This window comes from Dama dama, chromosome 21, assembly GCF_033118175.1.
Source record: "Dama dama isolate Ldn47 chromosome 21, ASM3311817v1, whole genome shotgun sequence".
NCBI classification, from domain to species: Eukaryota; Metazoa; Chordata; class Mammalia; order Artiodactyla; family Cervidae; genus Dama; species Dama dama.
This window is the reverse complement of record NC_083701.1, coordinates 60,873,779-60,897,461: the sequence shown is the minus strand read 5'-3', so window position 1 is coordinate 60,897,461 and position 23,683 is coordinate 60,873,779. Positions and strand designations below refer to the sequence as shown.

General features: G+C 47.4%; 1 protein-coding gene and 1 non-coding gene across 5 annotated transcripts in view; one reads left to right on the top strand and one right to left on the bottom strand.

The window, feature by feature from the left end:
* Positions 1–17,949, top strand: part of GRHL2 (grainyhead like transcription factor 2) — a 165,881-nt gene extending 147,932 nt beyond the window's left edge. For 3 of the 4 annotated variants that reach the window (XM_061123656.1, XM_061123655.1, XM_061123653.1), the window contains exons 13-16: positions 1,761–1,855; positions 5,656–5,741; positions 15,629–15,693; positions 17,812–17,949. In XM_061123656.1, coding sequence (XP_060979639.1) covers positions 1,761–1,855; positions 5,656–5,741; positions 15,629–15,693; positions 17,812–17,926 — 361 coding nt within the window. In that variant the 3' untranslated portion in view covers positions 17,927–17,949. The remainder of the gene's footprint in view (positions 1–1,760; positions 1,856–5,655; positions 5,742–15,628; positions 15,694–17,811) is intronic. The other variant, XM_061123654.1, reaches the window with a different exon arrangement.
* On the bottom strand, positions 14,115–14,216 carry LOC133042899 (U6 spliceosomal RNA). Its single transcript, XR_009689606.1, has one exon. It is a non-coding gene; the product is annotated as a U6 spliceosomal RNA (small nuclear RNA).
* Positions 17,950–23,683: the final 5,734 nt, after the last annotated feature.

The window sequence follows — 23,683 nt, the reverse complement described above, 5'->3', positions numbered from 1 at the left end:
TTATTTTTTTAATTTTTATTGCAATATGGTTGATTTATTCTGTTGTGTTAGTTTCAAGTGTCCAGCAAAGTGATTTAGTTATATATATAATTTTTTAGAATCTTTTCCATATAGGTTATTACAAGATATTGAGTAGAGTTCCCTGTGCTATACAGTAGGTCCTTGTTGGTTAACTATTTTAGATTTTAATCCCAAACTCCTAATTTATTGCTCCCCCCTTTCCCCTTTGGTGGCCATAAGCTTGTTTTCTATGTCTGTGAGTCTGCAAAGCGGAGGTTTAAACCACGGTGGTCTGTACCCAGAGTTCATGTCTTAACAATACTGCTGAGCTGCCTATCTATCATTGCTTCATGTGCCTGGGTCCAGGAATCCCCAGAGAGATTAAAGTTTTCTGAAAACCTACACCTGCTCTCTTGAGGACTTAAAGGACAGTAAAACTCCATGCAGGACTATTTGCTCGGTGTTTTGGTCAGTTTGGGTTGTTATAACAAGATACCATAAGCTAGGTGGCTCAGATAGCAGAGCATATGTCTCACAGTTTGAGAGGCTGGAAGTCTCTAAAAGGATAGACTGGAAGAGATCAGAGTGCCAGGGTGGCTGCCGTCTGATGAGGACCCTCTCCCGGCCTGCAGACCACCACCCTCTCACTGTGTCCCCACATGGCAGAGAGAGAGCGTCCGCTCCTTAAAAGACACTCTCATCATGGGGAGCTCCACCCAGAGGGTTTAATTATCTCTCAATGCCCCCACCTCTGAATACCCTTCTCCTCCTGGAGGCTCGGGTTTCAGCCTCTGAGTCTGAGGGGACACACAGCTGCGACTCTCAGCAACAATGACTACTGTTCTTCTGGGTTCTTTCTCCTGAACAACTCCCTTCCTTAGAGTGCCCCCTATGGACAGGGACTTTGGGAGGAAATGCAGAGCTACCAGGGCTGGCTGGTTGGGGACGTGTGGGCCCTCAGGAAGGGGGACTGAAACCCCCTCCTGGAGGAAGGAAGGGCTGGGTCTAAGGACCCTCCACCACTGCAGTCTCCTCTGTCGCAAACTGACAGAGCCATGGAACATCAGGATCTGAAGGCAACCTCATGATTGAGACCCAGTGAGACAGGCCTGGGGGTTTCCCAGGTGGCGCCAGAGGTAAAGAGCCCGCCTGCCAAGGCAGGAGACATAAGAAATGTGGGTTCGATCCCTGGGTCGGGAAGATCCCCTGGAGTAGGACATGGCAATGCACTCCAGTATTCTTGCCTGGAGAATCCCACGGACCCGGGAGCCTGGCGGGGTTGCAAAGAGTCGGACACGACTAAAGCGACTTAGCACGTACACACAAGGCAGGCCTGTGCCCTTTCCAGACAGAGGTCATGCTGTGCCCTCAGGACTGGCGAGAGGGTGCAGGACACCCAGACGCTAGCTAGATGGGAGGGGCTGGGTAACTTGGAGACCACACAGACACAGGGCTCACATCACCTCCCTAGCCCTAGACACTTGAGCAGGAAGGGGGTGAGGTGCAGGACAGAATGGGTGAAACCCAGGGGTCTCCCCTGGCAGATCCGTATTCAGGACAAAGAGGATGTCTCGGGGCCACGTGGTAAAGATATTGGTGTGTGTGTTCTGCCCCACACGCCCACTCGGGACCTGCAACCCGGAAGGCAGGAGGTTGGTGCACGGATCCAGTTGTGACGAGGGATGGTATAAACAATGGGAAAAGATTTTTGTTGGCACCCCACATACTTGAATGAATGAACACTTTCTCATCTTTTCTAGCAGCAGTGTCCTTGTGAAACGGATGTTCAGGCCCATGGAAGAGGAGTTTGGTCCAGCACCCTCTAAGCAGATGAAAGAAGAAGGGATGAAGCGAGGTACCGCTGCCCCTGGGGCCCTGCCCTTCTTGGCCTTGCTCTCATGAGGAAGAGTGGGGGACGGTTCACCCTGAAGAGCTCACATCCCGTCCGGGCCCTGCAGTTCCGTGCTGGCCTGGAGGTGCTCTTATTGACACAGAAGTCCACAGTGTCCTCCTTTGCCTTTCAACCTTGTCTCTTTAAACAACCTAAGCAAACATTTATTCTTTCTGGGCGCTGGTTCTTTCCTTTACCTTGAGGGAAATGTAATGAATATATTGACTCATCCAGCAGTGATTTAGAACATTAAAAAGAAACCCGCGCTGTGTTTGACAATAGCCTCTCATAAGCACTAAGAGCTGAGACTTGTTCAATAGACGCCAGCGACTGATCATGGTACAAGAAAATGAACCTAACTCATTTTCTCTCGGTCAAGGATATTATTCCACTTCCCCAAGAGGTTAAGAAAGGAAGCATGGGCATGTTCGTGTCTTGTTCAGCATCTCAGTGCTTTGCTGATCCACAGTCCTTCCTGGGAGTAAGAGGAAGGGGTGAAGAGGGGGGCGTACCCCACACACTCTCCTGTAGCCAACACCAAGAGCTTCCAGGACTTTCGGCCTATGCAGCACTGGACTGTTAATGAGGCAGGTTGCACATTAACACAGGCTGGAGGTTTTTGTTACTGAGAATTGTTTCCCCTATTTGTTGAAATGGGTTTGCATAGTGGTAAGAATATCCCTTCTGCAGCGTCCCTCAGCCTCGTCACATTGTTTGACCTCGGGAAGGTCCTCTGCGAGTTGGAGTCCTCACTTGTAAAATGGGGACCACAAGAATACCCACATCACAGAGTAAGGATTGATGAGTTAAGGTATGTAAAGCACCAAACTCAAGTGCCCAACGCATAGTAAGCACTCCATCTTCACTATTATAATTATTTGTTTTATTTTTAGGCCTGGATCATAGTTAAGGCATAATTATCATAATTATGATTGAGTAATGAGCATTTCAGAATTCAAAGAGCATAAATACCTGAGTAGTGTTGATTGCAGTAATAATATTTAAACCTTTAAAGGCTTTTCAGATTTCCCAGGCTCACCATCAAATATTTGAGTCCATTTTGAGCACTGTTCCTGCATGCCTTTTCTGTCTTATCCTTTGGAAGGAGGGCAGTGTTGTATGGAAATGAAGAATCACACAGGCCAAAGTAATTGCAGCTTAGATCCATAGTTAGTGAGTGTGGCTGGTCTAAAGTTTGTGTTTTTCAGATTATTTTGAGGTGGTGAAGTTAGCACAAAAATTGCCACCAGAATTTGTATTGGGCTGTGACGAGACACGGTTATGGCCTTTGAAACATCTCAATCATAGGGACACACGAGGGCGCTGCAACCTTCTAGCAATAGAGAACTCCCAGGAGAGGCTTTTCTTTGGAGAAGGACTGTGGAGTTCCTGAGCCCCTCCGCCAGGAGCGCCTCCTCTGAGCTGGGCTGTGATGAGCACAGGAGCCGGGATCAGCGATGGTGCCCACTGTTTGTCTGGTAGAAGTTCTCCAGGAGAGGGAGTGACCGTAACTATCACCAATGTCACTGTTTGCTGCTTTGTCTTTGTAGCCACTTCTCAGGGTGGCTCCCTTGGAGTCACGGGGGCTGCCCCCCCACCCCCCGCCGTGGTTGGCTGCCTTTATCTGTAGGAGGTCTTGGACGTGTGATAATGGTTATTGCTGTCATTAGTGGAGTGATTATTATCCACAGACGCACGGTTAATGAGAGCTGTCTCTCTGGGCAAGCCATGGGGGTGAGCTGGGAGCCCAGCACTGCCAGTGTGGCTGTCAACAAGCCCAGCAGGAGACGGTGACACAGTTTGCAGCCCATCAACCTGCCGCCACGCCCCCTTTAACCCTTTCCGGGGACTCCTGCGGCAGGGGTGGCAGCTGCATTATCTCAGATCCAGTGGAAATGGTACTCACTTTAATAGAACATGGTTTGGGGTTTCCTTAGGGTACTGGAGATTACATTTTTCTGTTGGGGGTCCATGGGAAGAAGTTACAGAACGTTCATCTGTAAGAGGGACCGGTGGGGGTTTTTGTATTGTTCTGTTTTGTTGTTTTTTATTTTAATTTCCCCCATCTAGTAGTAATTGAGGCCCTGTGGTCTAATTATTTCTCGCTGTGCTGCTAACATTGACTCCTCATACAGTGCCATTAGGTCACTAGATCATTGTAGCTGAAATGGGGGCTATCCAATATTGGAGATACTATTCTCCCATCTATTTCTTTCGTATTTTATTTTTATACTTGATGAAGAGAAGAAACTGCAATGCTTAAGGTTTTATTTTTTTCCTTCTGGGGCGTCACACAGAAACTGAACCTCTGGCTGCAGAAGGAGAATGTGGGCAGAGCCCGTGTGCACCCACAGACACCGCCGCTGCAAAGCAGCAACTTTAATGATGTCCCTGGGGACTGGGCAGGAGGGGAAGTAGGGGTGGGAGTTTGGGTGAGAGCCGATATCATTGCCTGGCTCCAGCTTCATTGTTTCAGGCTGGTGGTGACCTCGGCTCAGTGGGTATCTGAGGGCGGTCAGGGTCCAGGCTCAGCAGGGCTTCTGACCTGTGCATTCTTCCTATCGCGGCCAGGTGCATGGGGCTTCAGCCTCTGCCCGCTTCCTTCCCTCTGAAGGCAGAACCAGAGGCCATGTCATCACCAGGAGGAGGGAGAGAAAGGGCAGGCAGTTCACTGGGCTTGGAGAATCGCATCTGAATAGCACTTCCTAGTTCTTCCTGGGAGCTAAGCCTGGCGCAGTTGCTGTAAGGGTGGGTCTGCAGGAACTGTGTGTCTTTGCCTCCCTGAGGACCCCTGGGGTCCCTGCCTGGCTGTGCATTGCCGGATCCAGTATGTTAGGTTATAGAGAAATGAGCAGAAACCTGCATGTGCCTTGGCCCAGGGAACCAGCACCGTCACTACAGTTGCTTCATGATGACCCCAAGGATGGAGGAATTGGGGGTGCCGCCTGCATGCCTGGTGCCCACGGCTGCTGTTTCATTTAACCCTCTCAGCAGCCCCACGAGGGAGGTATCGCCCTCAGCTTGGAGTGGTTGAACGACCAGGGCCCCCCAGCAGGCTGAACCGGGCTCAAAGCCAGATCAGGTTCTCAGCTCCTCCCTCAGCTTGCCTCTGACTTGCTCTGTCTCCCTGCGGGCCTGTTGGTCTGTCTCCCTGTCCTCTCTCTCCCACCCTCCTCACCCCCATTGCCTGCACTGATACCTCTACACCCTCCATAACTCAGATCTCTCCTTCAGGGTAGCCTTCTGGGAGCCCTCCCTCCCCACCCCCTCGAAAAGCTCAGGCCCCTATAAGCCCCCACTTGTGGTTTTTTTCCTTCATAACTCTGACGCCCTGTCTGCTCCTTTGAGGAATGCCCACCTCTCTAAGTGGACTACGGACTTCTGAAGGGCAGGCTGTGTCTTAACTCATTGCTGCAACCCCAGCTCCCATCACACGGCCTGGGGCCTTGGGCCCACATAGATATCCAGTAATATTTGTTGAATAATCAAATAAATAAATAGAAGATGGAGGTCAGAGAAAGATGGGTCATAAAGAGATCATGTGCCCACCTTAAGGAACTCAAATGTGATGGATGTTGACAACGTCTTACACCCTACTGTCGGTTTCTTTCATCGAATCCTGGGTAACAGTCCCTAGCTGCGGGTGCCTCGTCACCCGGGTGGGATGTCGTCGGGTCAGGGGTCGGATAATGGCAGCCTCTGACCCCTGTGTGAGGGTAGCTGCGTGGGCTCCGAGGTCACGGCTTCCCGCCCTTCTCTTCTAGTGCTGCTGTACGTGAGGAAGGAGACGGACGACGTGTTTGATGCCTTGATGTTGAAATCCCCCACCGTGAAGGGCCTGATGGAAGCGGTAAGCATGAGCCCGCTTCAGCCTCCCAGAAACCAGCATGTAGTCTCCCGGGCTGGAATCCATTTATTAAAAGGCAGCCTTCAAGGTTGGCTCTGGAATGAGCTTTATAAAAGAAAAAGGAGAAGTGGAGATTTATGGAGACACTGATTTCTATCCTGTCATGGCTTATTCTCTTAAGGAGAAGGAAATTGAAAAACTACCAATTCCCTGTCAGTTTAAGGCTAATCAGAGTAAAGATGGAAGGTTAAATTATGGGTTTCTATCACTCTCTTTGCAAGAAACCAAATTAGATGTGTTTAATTTCCAAATACGGGCTTCCCAGGTGTCACTATGATAAAGAACCTACCTGCCGATGCAGGAGACATAAAAGATGAGGGTTCAATCCTGGGATTGGGAAGATCCCCTGGAGAAGGACATGGCAACCCACTCCAGTATTCTTGCCTGGAGAAGCCCATGGACAGAGGAGCCTGGCGGGCTACAGTCTATGGGGTCACAAGAGTCGGACACAACCGAGCGACTAAGCAGAGCACATAGTGATGGGACAATAGGATTGCCAAAGGCCAGTCCAGAACTTTTGTTAGTCTGGAAAACTGCTACATTGAAACAGCATTTTGGGCTATGGAGTAATATGTCAAAATTATAAGACAGTGCCTATAAGTGGAATCATGCACTGTGTTGTCTTTTGTGAATGGCTTATTTCACTTAGCATAATGTTTTTGAGGTTCATCTATGTTGTACTATAAACCAGTACTTCATTCTTTTTAATGGCTGAGTAATAGTCCATTGTATGAATATACCACATTTCATTTTCCCATTCACCAGTTGATGGACAGTTGGATTTTCACCTTCACCTTTTAGCTATTGTGAATAGTGCTACCATAAGCATCTGGGTACAAGTTTTTTTTTGAATACTTGTTTTTTCAATATTTTTGGATGTATATGAGGAGTGGAATTGCTAGCCAGACATAAAAGATCACATTGTACGATTCAATTTTTAGGAAATATCAAGAATAAACAAATCCATAGAGACAGAAAGCAGATTCGTTGTTGCCAGGAGTTCAATGAAAGGTGAATGAGGAAAGGCTATTTTGTGAGTTTCCTTCTGGGCTGATGAATTGTTCTGAAACTACATAGTCCTGATGTTTACAGAACATTGTGAATGCGCTAAATACTACTGAATTGCACACTTTAAATGATTTAAGTGGGGAATTGTATGACATGTAAAAAAAATTATTTGTTCACCTGAAATTTTTTTTAAAAAGCATAAGAATGTTACCAATGCACACTGCACCCCCTGTGGTCGGCATTGTTAGGCAATACAGGACAGGGCATGGAGGACCACCCTCTCAGAAAACACGTGAATGCCCAGCTTGGTAATCTCTTCTGTTCTCAGGATTTGCCAGTGGAGTGGAGTTTGTCGTTACTGAATCTGCCTCTGTAAGGGAAAACACAATCAGAAATGAACACAACAAAAAGCGGGAGCTCTACCTCTTCAAAAGAACCAAGGTTTTTTAAATGACCCTAAAATCACTGGAAGATTGATTCATGAGCTAAGGAGCCCTTGGGTAGAGTTCAGACCCTTCATGCCCTGCGTGCTAAGTTGCTTCAGTCATGTCCAACTCCCTGCGACCCATGGACTGTAGCCCGTCAGGCTCCTCAGTCCGTGGGATCCTTCAGGCAAGAATAGTGGGTTGCCAGGTCCTCCTCCAGGGGATCTTCCCGACCCTGGGATCAAACCTGAGTCTCTTGTGTCTCCTGCATTGGCAGGAGGATTCTTTACCACTAGTGCCACCTGGGAAGCCCTTCATACCCTTAATCTGGCCTTTAAGATCATATTACTGAAACTGACTTAGCTGTTTCAAGTGCACAAACCTAGACCTCAGCCCAGATTCCAGTTCTGCTTAATTGGAGGTGGGGTGGGGATGGAGCTGCAGGAAACTATATTTTTAACAGTTCTTCAGGGAATTCTTAGATCAACCAGTTGTGAGAACCACTGATCTAGACCAATTCTAAACGATTCATCACACCTCTTTGCTAGGTGTCTTCCTTTCCTGTCTGTGACATCTGTTCAGTTCTACAAGTGTTTGGTAGCTGTGGTCTCGCTGGATCACAGTGGGGTTCGATATCACCTTCACTTCCACCCGCACTATGACTAACTCTGTTTATTTGTTCCTCTCTTCCCCAGTGGAATGTGAACTTCTTGAGAACAGGGACTTTGTCTCTGGCTGTCTTCTGTGTATCCCCAGGTCTTTAAGCATGAGTATTGTACTCGATTGCCTGAATCGAGTATCTACTGTGTATGTACCACCATGCCGAGTGCTGTGGGTGGCGCGTATTCCACGTGCATTGTTTCATTTGACCCTCACAATATCCCTGTAAACTTGGGAGGTCAGATGTCATCACCATCCTTTACAGATGTGGGTGCCCTGAGAGCTCTGATAGCTCCAGAGTGGCAGAGCCAACTTAAGCCCTTGAGCGACTTAAGTCCACTTAGGGAGACGTCCACACATGAAAAGTTATTACAAGAAGAACAAACATTCCAAGCCACAGTTCACAACAACTAAAGGAAAGAAGTTTGGGCAGTAGTGAGCCATCCGGCAAGAAGTGTGTGTGTAATGCTTTGAACTGCACAGTCAGGGTTCAAGTCCTGGCTCCTACACTTCAGGGTAGTGGGCAAATTTCTCAGCCTCTCTCTACACCCCAGATTTATCATTTCTGAAATGAGAGTAATGATAATATGGCCTATTATTATGAAGATAATGATAAAATGAGATGTAGAGTTGTTGCGAGGATTAAGTGAGTTTATAGACAAGATGTTTAAAGCAGCACATAGAATATAGGTGAGTATGTATATATAGTAGATGACTGTATGTGCTATGGGGTGGAGAGGCAGAGTCCTTCTAACCATAGGGGCTAAAAATAAGGGTGTTCTTTCATGGTGAAGCTGGCTAGGGTGCATGAGGAAAGGAGGGTTCATGAACCTGGGAGCACCCACTTCTATGCAGCTGACTCATTCCTGCATGGAGATACAAGACTGTCCCCCCTGATTTTATTGACAGATCAAATGCAGTCACCCACGAAGTATTTGCAAGCAAGAGTCACCATTTTTTAAAAAGTGCCGCCTTAGAGCCCACACCGAACACTTTATAACTTTATAACTCCACAGAAAAGTCATCGGCTTCCAGAACTGACAGTTGTGTTAGATGCCTCTAGACCAGGCAGACAGAGTCCTGCATTGGTGAAAACCAATGGGAATTTGTTCTGCCTGTCACAGACCAGAGGTTTCTGGGAAAACAGAACGCTCCACGGAGTAAAAGTCTAAATATTCCAGATCATCAGATAGCCAGTACACACTGATGGGATATGTCCAAGACCTAGGATCCTCCTGGGTGCTCAAGAAATCTATTGTGTGTGTGCATGTGTGCTCAGTCGTGTCTGACTCCTTGCGACCCCATGGACTGTAGCCCGCCAGGTTCCTCTGTCCATGGAATTCTCTAGGCAAGAATACTGGAGTGGGTTGCCATGCCCTCCCCGGGGGATCTTCCCAACCCAGGGATTGAGTCTCCTGCATCTGTCAGGAATCTGCATCTCGGAATCTGCATCTCCTGCATCTCCTGCATTGGCAGGAGGTTTCTTTACCTCTAGCGCCACCTGGGAAGCCTGCCAAGGAAGTGTTAGGGGTCCTTAAAAATATTCATCATGGGTTTTTAAAAAGGATGGACGTGTTTGGACAGTTCAGACGACTTGAAAAACACAGAGAAAAAAGTAAGCACTCCTAATGCCTCGCTCTGAGAACTGCCACAAAGCACGTGCTTTCCACGCGCACGGAAGGGGGGAGGCTGCGGTGAGATCACCCAGCTCCTGGGCAGAATGATTCCTTTCCGTAACCTCCCGACAGATGGCCAGCTTCCTCCACATGCTATCCGGCATGGTCTCACTTCTTTCCAGGCTTCTGGGTTTGGCAAAGCACACTTCCTTGCCTGGCGTGGAGGCAGAGGATGTGGTGTGAAGGTGGCATTTTATCCAGTTGCCTTTGCCTTTGATGATTGCATGGAGGCCAGGGCTTTGCCCTCCTGGAGACTGTTGCCCTTGGCAGCCTGATGCCCGAGCCCACTTTGGCAGTCTCTTCTTGGAGCCCTGCTCCAAACAGTCCCAACATATGCCCCTTTTCTCTGTAAGTGTGGAATCCAAAACAAGACTGCCAGACTGTTAACCTTTTAAATCTTGTCTCTGTCACTTCTTAGCTGAGGCACCCTGGGCAAGTTACTTAATGACTGTAAGCTTGAGTTTCCTCGCCTGAGAAACAGGTCTCATAAAAGCACCTGTTCTGTTGCAGTGACTCAAGGACTGAGCGAGTTAATGGATGCAGAGCTCCCCATGCCCATATGCTAAGCACTTAGGCTGCTGCTGCTCTTCCAGGCAGACCCAAATCGAAACTGGAGTAATGCAGACTTATGCAGATTTCCTGACTGTTATCCACTGATTTGTGAGCTGAGTATATGCATTCATGCTTTGGAAACTGGGAGTCAGACCCTTGAAAAGGGAAGATCCAATAATCAGATTCACTTCTCTTTCAGAAAAGATGTGAGCTTGCTGATGTTGAGGAGAAAATAGAACACCTTTTCCTTTATTTATCCATTTCATTTTAAAAAGAAGTTCCGAATGACACCACCCAAAGGTCAAAACCCAATGCTGGCAGGTCGAGCAACTCACAACGAAAAGTTTTTTTTTATTTATTTCACTTTGTGGCTTTCTCTTTCCATTTAGTTTTGCAGCTGGATTAAGTCAATGTTTTTCACCTTTTCTTGGAAGTTATTCTTTACTTTTTCTAAATTGTTTCAGTCTCTTCTTGTTGTGCTGTGATTTGAAAATAAATTTTCAACTGTCTTCTGCACCCCTGCTCTCTAGCCCCCCTACCCACGGGGTGAGAGGAGTCTTCTGGAGCCTTTGTCTCTCCCCCTCCTTCCCTCCTCCACTCACAGGGAGGAGTCTGCTGAAATGTTTACCCCACACTGCCCCTCCACGCTCCAGGTTTCTGGATGTTCCTAAAGTAGTTTGTTACTTTCTCTCTAGGACACGATTAGATTTTTCCTTCTATTGTGTTCTTTTCACTTAAAGAACCCTTATTTAACACTTATTTCACTTCCCCAGTCTATTTATCTATATACAGATATAAATAGATATATATTTTATGTGTGTGTTAGTCACTCAGTCGTGTCCGACTCTTTGCGACCCCATGGACCACAGCCCACCAGGCTCCTCCGTCCATAGAATTCTCCAGGCAAGAATACTGGGGTGGGTTGCCATTTCCTTCTCCAGAATATATTATATACATATATATAATTCTATATCTATATATGAACTGTATGTATATGTATATAAAGAGTTATGTATGGAGAACTATAGTTATACAGCCATATATAATGTATATAGATATATAGAGTATATATGTCTCTCCCCATGTGAATATGTATATATATATATATTTTTTTTTTAATGGTATAACACTGGTTACTTGTTTCTTCCCCCTTTGCTTCGCTGAAGTCTTTGTTCTTTTGTATATTCTGTTCAGCTAGAGATCTTTTATGAGTATTTTCTTCAAATGGGATTTTTTGAATGAAATGCATTTGTTAAATGCCATTCTTTAACCTGAGTATTGAGGGAGGGCTTGTCAGTGTACAGAATTCGTGGGCTGACACCCCTTTTTTCAGTAGTCGGTAGTGGTTCCACTTTGGTTTCCAGTTTTGCAGATAAGACTGAAGCCAGGTTCATTCCTTTTCTTTTCTTTTTTAGTATTAGTATTAATGTTAATAACTTGTACTTTCTGTCTGGGAGGTTCCAGGATGTTTTATTTTTATTCTTACCTTTGGAGATCTGGCACTTTTCAGAATGGCCAGATGCATGGCTATTTTCTCACTGATCCCTTCTGGGATTCAGGATACCTCTCCTGTCTAAAAATGTGGTCTTCTATTATTTAATTGTTTTCTCTTCTCCATTTGCTCCTTTTTCTCTGCCTGAGACTTTGAAAGTTTGAAAGTGTTAGTTTTTCAGCCATGTCTGACTCTTTGCAATCCCATGGACTGTAGCCTACCACACTCCTCTGTTCATGGAATTCTCCAGGCAAGAATACTGGAGTGGGTAGCTATTCCCCTCTCCAGGGGATCTTCTTGACCCAGGGACTGAGCCTGGGTTTCCTGTGTTGCAGGCAGATTATTTACCATCTGAGCCCCTAGGGAGTTTCCTTACATCTGGTGTGGTTGCCTCTATTTTTCAAATCTCCCTCCCTCTCTCTCTCCTTTTATTCCCTCCCTGATTTCTGTCTATGCTGTATGTCTTTGCTTTGCACTTGAAATGGTGCTCCTGATCGAACTTTCCTAACTCGATTGGTTTGCTGGATCAACCACCTGGCCTTCAACTCATTTACTGAACTTGCAGATCTTTTAGTTCAGTCGTATTTTTAGATCAGGGTTTTGCACGTATGTGTGTACTGTACAACAATCTTCCTAGGTGCTCTTTTATCTTCTGTTCACGTGGATGCCTTCCACACGAGTTCTGTACATTTTCTTTGCTACCCCACAGGCCAGGTTCTTTTATGTGCTGGGCTCGTTTGGGCTCCAGGGCGGCCATGGGGCAGTCCCATCAGTGACGGAGCGGTGGTGGGTGGCAGGCAGGCTGTTTGTTTCCCAGTCTCGCTTTGCTGTCTCAGCCCTCGGCCCAGCTGTTCTGCTCCTTTGGGGATTGGGGGAGAGGTGGGGAAGGTCTTCCTATGTAGTCTGAGGGATGGACAGGTGGGAATCTATGGTTCTCTGGAGAATAAGCTCTTCCCAGGAGATGAAGCTATCCCACCTTTGCCCTGGAGCTATTCGGGCTCTTTCCCCAGGCCCTGCTAGACCACTGGTAGTCAGTCTCAAACCTCACCAGCCCCCGATGTTTGTGCATTGCGCCAGCCACTGGACTCACAAGAGGTGGGTGGATTGGATTTGGGAGAAAGAAAGTATTTCGAGTAGGTCTCTCCAGAATGTATCTCCAAACTACTGTTATATTGCTTTACATTTATGAAAATAAGTCACTGTAAAAGTAAACAGTACAGAATTATGCAAAGTGAAAAGAAAAATAATCTTGTTTTTGTCCATTTTTCCAGGGTAGCCACTGTTAATAGATTGATGGGCCTTTCAAATATTTTCTATTTACTTACATGTATGCATGCGTGCTAAGTCACTTTAGTCGGGTCCGACTCTGCAGCCCTATGGACTGTAGCCCTCCAGACTTCTCTGAACATGGGATTCTCCAGGCAAGAATACTGGAGTGGATTGCCATGCCCTTCTCCAGGGGATCTTCCTGACCCAGGGATCAAACCCGTGTCTCTTATGTTTCCTGCATTGGCAGGTGGGTTCTTTACCACTAGCGCCACCTGGGAAGCCCATTTACTTACTTACATATTTTTTAAAATATACAAGCAGGATCACACAATATACACTGTTTTTCTATTTGTGTTTTTTCACTTAATATGTTTTCATGGGGTCACAAAGAGTCGGACACAACTGAGTGACTGAACTGAACTTCATATGTTAAGGACATTTTTTTTTCATATAGGCATTGTGCATTTCTTTGAATGATTATGTGACTTCATGGTTTTTAACTGAGCAAATATCAAAGTGTGCTTAATGGTTGTTTTCTGTGTTATGAACAGTGATACTTTCAAGATGTACGTACTTACATACATCTGACTGTATTTCTGTAGATCAGATTACTAGATGTGGACTATCTGGGTCAAGAGATATATGCCTTTTAAATTTCAATGCCTTCTGCCAAACTTCCCTCCAGAAAGGTCGAGCTTGCTGCTCTCCTGTTTATGGACTAGGAGAGTTGCTGTTTCTTATCCTCTGGCTGTCACTGTATTATCAAGCTTTCAGTTTTTGTTGCTCTGATAAATTAAAGATAGTATCCTCTGGTTGCTTTAATTTGAATTTTTAAGTTATTAGTGCAGTGGTGCATTTTTTCATTTGTGTATTGTCCTATTGCATTTTTCTGAAATTACTTCTTTATGTTGTTTTCTTCCTTTTTTCACTGAATTGTTTTTTTTTAATTGAAGTATGATTGATTTACGATATTGTGTTTGTTTTAGGTGTACAGTAAAGTGGTTCAGATATATATGTTTTCAGATTCTTTTCCACTATAAGTTGTTATAAGATGTATTGAATATAGTTTCCTGTGCTATACAGTATGTCCTATTGTTTATTTTATATATATTTGTTAATCCTAGACTCCTAATTTATCCCTCCCTCTCCCCTCCCCCCTTCCTCTGGTAACCATCTGTTTGTTTTCTGTGTCTTAGAGCCTGTTTCTGTCTTGCAAATAAATTCATTTGTAGTAAAGAATATGGACTGACTCAGGAGGCTGCGTATCATCCTTGTGCAGGGGCCGTGTTCATCTTCTCTGTATCAGTTTTAGTGTGGTGGTGGTTTAGTTGCTAAGTCGTGTCCGACTCTTGAGACCCCAGACTGTAGCCTGCCAGGCTCCTCTGCCCATGGGGATTCTCCAGTCAAGAATACTGGAGTGGGTTGCCAAGCTCTCCTGTAGGGGATCTTCCCAACCCAGGGATTGAACCTGAGTCTCTTGCGTCTCCTGCATTGGCAGATGGGTTTGTTTTTTTTTTACCACTAGCGCCACCTGGGAAGCCCTAAAGTGAGCACATTAGTCTTTTATTTATTTATTGTTTGGCTGTGCTCGGTCTTCATTGCTGCACGGGCTTTTCTCCAGTTGCGGTGACAGGGGAGCCTGCTCTTCTTGTAGTGCACCGGCTTCTCATTGCAGTGACTTCCTTTGTTTCGGGGCACAGGCTGTAGGGCGCTCAAGCTTCAGTAGTTGCGGCTCATGGGCTCAGTACTTGTGGTTCCTGGACTCTACAACACAGGCTCGGTAGTTGTAGTTCACTGGCTTAGTTGCTCTGTGGCATATGGAATCTTCCCAGATCAGAGATGAAACCTGTGTCTCCTGCATTGGTAAGCAGACTTCGCACCACGAGCCACCAAGGAAGCCCTAGCCTTTTATTTGTATTCATAGATGTTCTTTCTTTTTTTTTTTTAATAATATATATTCTTATTTATTTATTTGACTACACCAGGTCTTAGTTGCTGCATGTGGATCTAGTTCCCCAATCAGGGATCAAACCTGGGCCCCCTGCATTGGGAATATGGAGTCTTAGCCACTGGACCATCAGGCGAGCCCCCACAGATGTTCTTTCTAACTTAAGGAAATTAGTTCCATATCTGTCATTTGTGTTGCCCACAGAAGTGTTTCCCAGTGTATTGTCTGTCCTCAACTTTTTATGGTAGTTTTTGCTATACTGGTATTTTAAATTTTATGCTATTTTAGCAACATTTTGGCCTTTTTTCTTTAGGTTTCATACTTGCTTGGAAAGATCATCCTTATCTTTAATATCCATAATTAATATCTGTATCTATAATATCCATATAAAGAATTGATTCATGCTTTCTTCTTGCATGGTTTCATCTTTCACATGTAAATCTTTGATGATGTTTATTCTGATGGAAAGTGTGGAGAAAGGATCCAGCGTAACTTTTTTTCTATCTATTTTTTTCTATCTATTTAATCCAACATCATGACTACAGTCCATCTTTTTCTGACTGATCTGAAATGACACCTTTATCATAGATCAGATTCTCGTGTGACTGAATCTTTTGCTGATTAATTTATGGTGTGTCCAAAGGGAGAGCCTTGCAAATGAGTCTTTCTGAAAGCTTAACTCGTGAGTGAAGGCCACTGGCACCCAGAAACATCTCCCGGACAGTGACGTTGGAACTTTCTCTCTTGCCTCTGCTTGGTTCCCCTTCCACACTCATCTGCCTTTTTGTTACTGGTTGCAGATCTCTGAGAAATATGGGCTGCCCGTGGAGAAGATAGCAAAGCTTTACAAGAAAAGCAAAAAAGGGTAAGAAGGAAACCGAATTTCATTTGACTTCCAAATCAGATATGTCTACACAGTGCCTTTATAAAAACAATATGGCACCCATCTCTTGTTAGTTCTGTTGTCCGCCTTTTATAAAAATTGTGTGTCATCTTCCCGAAGGAGTGCTGAGCAGCTTACCCATGCCATGCATTTTGAAGATCTTTAATGAGAGAAAGAGAAGGGGTGAGAGTGCATTGTCATGGTATCAGCTGAGATATCCCCCTCCATGACAGGATTAGTGGGTAGAATAGAGGGGTCTGGAAGTGGGGAGAGTGGCAACGTCGCCCTTGGGCAGAGAGCCGAGTTTGTTGGGACTCAAGTGCTGCTCTTAGGCTTGGTCTCGGGGCAGCACAGTAGGAATACAAAGGATTTAGGACATCAAGGATTCTTCTGGGGTCATTATTAACAGAATGATTGAAGTGATTACTGGACCTGCTTGTTCTCAGTGTTAAAAACAATAGCTTTCATTTATCTGGTCTTCAGTAGGTTCTGGGTCCCCTGCTAAGTGCGTTATGAGCATTGTTCTATTATTCCTCATCACTCAGTGAGGTAGATTCTTATCCCTAATTTACTACCAAGGAAATTGAGCCAGATGGAGGCTAAATATTTTGCCCAAAGTCTCGTGTTCAGTAAGTGAAATGCAGATTTAACCCAAGTAGACTTCCATGGCCCCAAAGCCCAAGTATTTAGCTTGCACATTCTACTGTCTGCTGCCTCCAGCCCTCTCGGGGCCTCCTGTGACTGAAGCTGTAAGCATAGTGTCCTCGGAACAGAATTTAGTGCTGGCAGAGGGTCTCCACTGAGTCAGCTTCTGGAGCCATTTTCTTACAAAAAGCAGAAAGTTGATCTTTAAACTCTTCTCTGAGCCTTTTTCATAGAAGAAATTGATGATCTGGGATATTGGGAACTTCCAAGTGATGGGGTTTCTCAGTTAATTTGGAGTCAAGCGGGAAACCCTTTCCATTTGAGCCCTGGTTGAAAAGCTCACTAAAATGCATGTTCTTTCCAAAGTCAGGACAAGAGGCTGAGTGTATTCCTTTGATGGTGAGATCTGAGTGGTGTCTCAGGGTCTCATGCTGAGCAGAAGCCCTGAGTGCTGATGTGCATGCCGATGGTAGCATTTCACTTCCACGGGGTCCGGTGTCAGGCCCTGGGCTAAATCCTTTAATCCTAACCACAACCCTCTAAAGCAGGGTTGTTATTCTTATTTTTGTGGAAGAATAAACCGAGACTCTGAAAGGCTAAACAACTTGCCTGATGACACATAGCTGTAAAATGATAGTCACTTCTCAAACGAAGATCTGTCTGCCTTCAAAGAAGGGGATGGGCTCAAGGACTTGTCTCATGGACAGGCCCTGGAAGTTGTTGGTTTTCTTAAAACAAAACCCAACTCAGATGGTGAACGAAGGACTAGGTTACATGTGATAGAGTACGAACTTAGAGTGAGGCAAAGCTAGTACCCAAATCGAGCTCAGCCTTGAAATGGCTGAGTGAGCCTGGGGACGCGATCTAACCTCTCTGAATTCAGGCTACTCAATAGCAAGATGGTGGTGCTCGCACCTGCCTCCAAGGTTGCCCTGAGGACTGAACACAGGTTTGCGGAACAGACTCCATGCTCGAGGAAGGGTAGCCGCAGCTCTGGTTTATTTTCCTCTTGTAAGTGCAGAGGACTTTTTAAAAAGGTGTTTTCAAGAGGCAATATGGTTTAATGAAAAGAGTTAGGAAACCTCACTCTTTAGATCCAGTCTCTGTCAATAGTTAGCTCTGTGATTTCAGGCTCTGTTAACTTTTTCTGGGCTTCAGTTTACCAGTCTAGAGAGCCAAAGGTTTGGGTTGAATGATCTCTGACATCCTGGCTCATAAGAAGTTAGTTCTGAGAAATCAAGGTTTTGCTTCCCTCTAACTGATGTCTGGGGAAAGAAATACAGTGAGGGCCTCTCTCCCTGCCTGTCTCCTCTCCCTTCCACACCCCCACCCACCTCCCTGGCCTCCCTTGTGAAAGAATGGCTGAGGGAACCCCCATCCTGGAGCCTGCCCTTCACTGAGCACCTCGTTCATGGCATCTTTGTTTCCCCCCAACCCCGGCACTCACCCCTGCAGCATCCTGGTGAATATGGACGACAACATCATTGAGCACTACTCGAATGAGGACACCTTCATCCTCAACATGGAGAGCATGGTGGAGGGCTTCAAGATCACACTCATGGAAATCTGAGCCCCACTCTGGGCTGCAGCCCTCAGGGCCTTCCTCCCCCGGGGAAGTCAGAGGCCCCGGCCCCCAGGACCCGCAGACCCACCTCACCCATCCGACGACTGCTGTTACACGACTGCCCTGGGGAGCGGGGTGAGGCCCTAAGACCCGTGCTGGGATCCCTGCGTTTGGGCCACCCACCGGTTCCTGCCCTGGAGCCGCGGCCCAGGCCCCTCGGGACGGGGCCTTGAGCCTGTCACATCCTTATTTATTGTCCACCATTTTTCCGGAGCCCGGGGCCCAGGACCTGCCAGGACTCTGCAGGTCACTGCTGGCTCCAGCTGACAAGGGCCGGAGCTTTCCCTTTCAGTCCGTTGATCCTGAAGAGCCTGAGGGAGCTCCCTCCTGCCATCTCACCCCCGACGTCTACTGAGCGGCTGGACAGAGCGAGCCGCTTCCTTTGTCCGAGGTCGGGGGAGAGGTGGACACTCCTTCCTGGTCAGAAGCCTTCAGTCTGCTCTGAGGAAGGTCAATGGCGGGCACCCCCAGGGGTTCCCACCAGGCCACCAGGCCGTGTACAGGAAGACATTCGGCCACCGTGTAATTAGTAAGTAACCCCGGAAGTGTGCCTGGCTATCATGTACATAGTGTTTATAATATCTCAATAATATATTTTACCTGTGGTATGTGGGCATGTTTACTGCCGCAGGCCTGGGGGAGGCGCATACCTGGAGACCCCGCTTTCTCCAAGAGGTTTCTGCCTCTGTGCTGTTCAGGAGACATGCTGGACAAGGGACACGGCTTCAGGGTGTCGGGCAGTGGGTGCCAAGATGGTTGCCCCCGTGGGCATGCCTGAGGCACCCCTCAACAACCCCATTCCCTCTCTATGGCACTACCTGCCCCGGAGGCCCAGAGTTTGTCTCGTGGCAATGAGCTTCGCCTGAGTCTCCCTCTGAGCTGTCTGTGGGAAAGGTCAGATTGTCTGAGGTCCCAGCTCCTCCAGCTTTGGTGTCGGGGCCGCCTGAACTTTCTGGAGAAGCCGCAGGGACTTGCCATCAGGGTTCCATCACTGGGTCTGCCGCAGAACTCCTGGGCTTTCGTGAGGATCCGGCCACTCTGCAGTGTCTCACAGTTTACAAGCACGTCCTCATCTCAAGTGGCTCCCTGGAGGCCCAGCTGCAGTCCTGAGAGTGGTGCCAACAGCTCAGCTCTGGACCGCCAGGCGTGGGCTGCCTCCCGGGGCTCAGCCGGCTTGGGCAGGCCGGGCTACTGGATGCTGGATGGGGGTGCGGAGCGAGAAGACCCCGGGAGCCCTGGCGCTTCTGAAACCAGAGTCTGGAAGATGGAGAGAGAGGGCTTGTCCTCTTACCGGGTATCCTGGCAGTTGAAGAGGAGGTGAAATGCTTCCCCAAACAGTTGCAACATCATGAACCATCCGGGCCACAGTTCTCTTTAAGGGGACAGATACACAGTCTAGGGGCTCCTGTTCAGCCTTATGGGCTGAAGCACTAGGTTTCTGGTAGCCGCACTCCCTAGGAGGTCCCTGACCTAGGGCAGGTTCTATGGAAGGGCCCAGATTTGTTTGTAAAGCACTTTGATGTCTTACCTGGGGGCTTTCTCTCCAAGGGCTCCCTGCCTCCCACCCCATCTGCCCCCGAGGCCCAGAGCAGGATGGAAGGGCTGCTTTCAGCCCAGCTCTCTGTCCTTGAGGCTGCAGAGGATTCGAATGGGCTGGAGGGCAGGTGCGTGCCCAGGAAGATCTCTGGGTGTGGTGAGGGGGCACCTTTCTGTGTGTCTTCTGGACGCGTTACCCCTCCTTGCGGTGCCAAAGGTTGCATCCTGGATTTAGCTCTGCGCCAGTCTGTCCCCTCCTCCTCCACTCTGTGACTGTCACATCCTGGGCCAGCATGTGGTACTAATGGGACTCAGTATTGGAAATGCATGATGTACAATGTGCCACCATGCTCCCTGCCTAAGGGGTGATTTCAGACATGATGGGCAGGCACAACGGTGAATACTATCGGGCCAGGGCATAGGACTCCAGGGTAGGGAAAAGAGAAAATCTTCAATCGGACATGGGTTACCTGATCTTCTCTCCCCAGTCTCTGTGTACAAAATGTTTCTGGTCCTGCCCTAGGCAGAAGATGAATCCAAGATACTTTTGCCTTTGTCCCAGAGCCCTGGGCAATCATTGTGGTGGCCACTGCCAGAACAAAGCATATGCGGTCAGTGCCAGCAAAGGGTGGCATAGTGTGCCCTCCCATCCAATCTGTCCTCGTCTTACCGCATCCTCTCTGCATTCTCGGCGTGCCCGTGGACTAGCTTCGATGTGGCCTTCACTGTGTCTGAGCAGAGCTTTGATGAGCAAAATTGTCCAAGGGGGGAAAAAAACACTCCAGAGAAATGGGAAAACTTGCCTCCTCTACTTTTTTGTTTCTTAATCAGACTCAAATAAATAAGCTTTAAAAATTCCATGTAAGATGAGGGACATATGCAACAAGTATTTTTCTTAAACTTACCCCAAATGCTTAGACTTTCTGGGAAATTGGGTCCAACAAAAAATGCAGTCAGATGTCATCTTGGAATTGGATCCTAAAAGACTAAGACATGTCCCAACCCAGAAACTTAATAAGCATGAACTGAATCAAACGTTTATTTTCCTTCTTATTTAAAATTATGAAAATGCAACAGAAGCAGGGGGTTTGTGCCAAATTCTATGAACAGCCCTTTCTCAAAGACAAGCAAAGGAGATTGCTAGATGGACAATTCGTGCTCATTTTTTTTTTTTTTTAAAGGCAAATGTAACTTAATAGTTTTGTAAATGGGAGAGGGGGAATCTATAAACTATAAATACAGTTATTTTATTTTTTGTACATTTTTAAGAAGAAAAAAATAAATATTCATAATGTAAGAGTAAAGTTCAAGTGTCCCGTGTTTTCTGTGAGGTGGGTGTTGGGGCCCTTTGGCTGATTGGGAAGAAGCCTCTGCGCTGGGAAGGTTCTGGGCTCCCCGTGGACCCCTCAGGTCCTGGGCTCCAACACAGCAGGCGTTTCCTCTTCCGGTTGCCCCATTGTGCCTCCACCCCAAGGTTAAGTGAGAAGAGGCTGAAGACATCACCAGGCCTCCAGTGTGACCACAAAAGGCCACCAGGATGGCTATTCTTCCAGTTCCTTGGGGCAGGGAGTAAGGTCTGTCTCTCCATCCACGTTCGTCTTCCTCACTCTCCACTAATTACCACAAGAGCCTTTCATGTCCTTTAGTTCATCTTCACCCACCTTTCCACAGATGCTAAAACCATGTGGCTGAAACACCAAACTCGTCATGACAGTCTCTTGCCCTGGAAGCCACAACCTCGCTAGTATCCGCCAGCTCAAATCCCAGTGTTTCTCGGCATTTCCTCAGTGACCACCCACCCACTCCTTCAACTGTCCTCCATGATTATCTCCCAAGAGCCTCTCTGTTCCAAACAAGTAGCGGCTTCTGTGTTCTCCCACATCTCACCTTCTCATCTATGTCCACAGCTTTCAAATCTTGGCTAAAAATCCACCTTGGGAAAGCTTTCTCTGACCAACTTCAACCCTGTTGGCGTCCTCGGCAGCCTCCTTTCCTGGACCAGTGGGCGTTAAAGAGGAGGCTGGGAGAAGTGCTTGTTGAGGAGGCTTCTGGAGAGATCATGGATCAGAAATGGGCCAAAGGCCCCTTTGCCATGATCTGTGTTCCCCAGTATCGGTAGGAGGTCTGAATGTGCTCCCCCCACCCCCACCCCTGCCCGAGGAGGTCCTCCCGGGCATTCACTAGTCTCGCCTCCTCTCCGGAGGCAGTCCTCCCTGGACTCATGGCAGCTCTGGTGCTGCTGTGAACTTGGCTCCCCACATGTGCCATCCCACCCCTCACCTCCCTGTACTGGGACTCTGGGTGGGTGAAGATGACCAACTACCAGGGCCTCAGGGTCCAGGACCGGAACTTGCCCTCATCTTCATCTCTATACCAACTCAGCTCAGTTACCATGGGCCGGGCACTGTGCCTGGTGCTGGGGATGGAGAGGCAGGTTAGATGCAAGTCCATCCTCAGAGACCATGATATGCCAAGTGATGACAGCCTGGCATCATCAGTGCCAGGACAGTGGTTCACTCTGAGAGAGGCAGGGCTCGGCAGTCACCCCAGTCCCAGGGCGTACAAGCCCCTCTTACCCTTAGACTTTCACAGCGTGATGAGAGGTCACCAGACTCTAACCTCGCTTTGGGAAGGCTGCCCACTCACGTGTCTGCACTCCTGTGTCTGAGGACCAATGGCATATTAGCAGCCAGGGCAGCAAGTGCCCAGGACCTAAGTCCTGGACACATGGTCATCATTCAAGTGTAGAGAAATCTGCAATGCATGTATCATTGGTTAGATATAAAATATATCATTGGCTCCTGGCTTGGAAATCTTTTCACTCTACAATAATCTTTCTATTGTAGGTGAATTTGACTGATAGTCTGCTGTCTTGGCAAATACAACATTCTTTCTCTTGTTTCTTCAGCCACCTGAAAAACCAGAATATGTCAGGAGAATGCAAGCATACGCCTGACAAAGATGAGAGGCTTGTTGAAGCATCTCCATTTTTCCTAAAGAAAGCACTCGTGATTTCCCCTTACCTTGACTGAGGGAACATACAGACTCCTCCTCACCTGGCCAGTGGCCCCCTCCCCACACCTGAACTAGACTGTCAGGGTTGGGTTGGGGTGTTGGGACAGTACCCTGAAGACAGGAGTCTAAGACTTGAAAATTTGCTGGAAATCAACCGGTTAACCTCCCGACAGGTGTGGGAGTGAAGAGTGCTGATCAGGTTGGAGGGTCCCAGCCACCTGCTCACCATCACTGCCATGAATGACATGGCGTTCCTCATGCTCAGTCCTCATAGGCTTCAGGGCCACTGCTGAACCATAGAGAGAAACTGAGGTACAAAAGGACTCCCCTCCAGGCCAACTCACTCCAGCATGAGGTCTGGTTGGCCTATGAGATGCCTACCACAGCTGACTTTCAGCCTCTTTTTCCTATATTCATGACCCCTGTGCTGGAGGCAGAGACAGTGACAGCAATAACACCTTGATTGGAATTGGCTTTGAGGCTGTGGGCTCTGTATCATGTCATCTTTTCTATAAATTCTTCTCCAGACTGAGAGGTCCAGGGAGGGGAGGGGAGGATGCTAATTTCCCCCCTAAAGAGGAAAGTGCCTCCGTTTCTCCTTCCATTGCACCTAATGTTGAGACTAGAGTTTATAGCTCTGGTCAGTTGTGAGGAAGGAGAGGAGGTGAGAAGAAAGTGAAGGCCATGAGTGGACGGAAGCAAAGAAGCCCACACAGAGATCAAGGATACTCTTGGACAATGCTTTGGGCCCACAGACCCTCTCATCCCTCTTTCACAAACCCTGTTTCCTTGTGCCAGGGGTGAAACCATACCCAGAAGGAAGCCAACACAACATCTGGGCCCTCTCTCATGCACAGATTCAGGGGAGCAGCAGTTTAGGCACAGAAAGCTCCGGTCCCAGACAATCATATTAAACAACATGGTTGAATGCCAAGCTAGAGTGACCCACAGTCAACCGATGCAGGACCCACTCCATAGGAAAGGATTCATAAATATATCGATATATATAGGTATAAATATAGATATAGATCTATATTATTAAATTCCCCTGTGGAAAGTGCCCCTGGGGTGTATCAATGGGATGGAACTGCACCCTCAGCACCCCTTCCCCACCCTAAACAAGGATATGAACAGTCGACCAGTCTATCATCC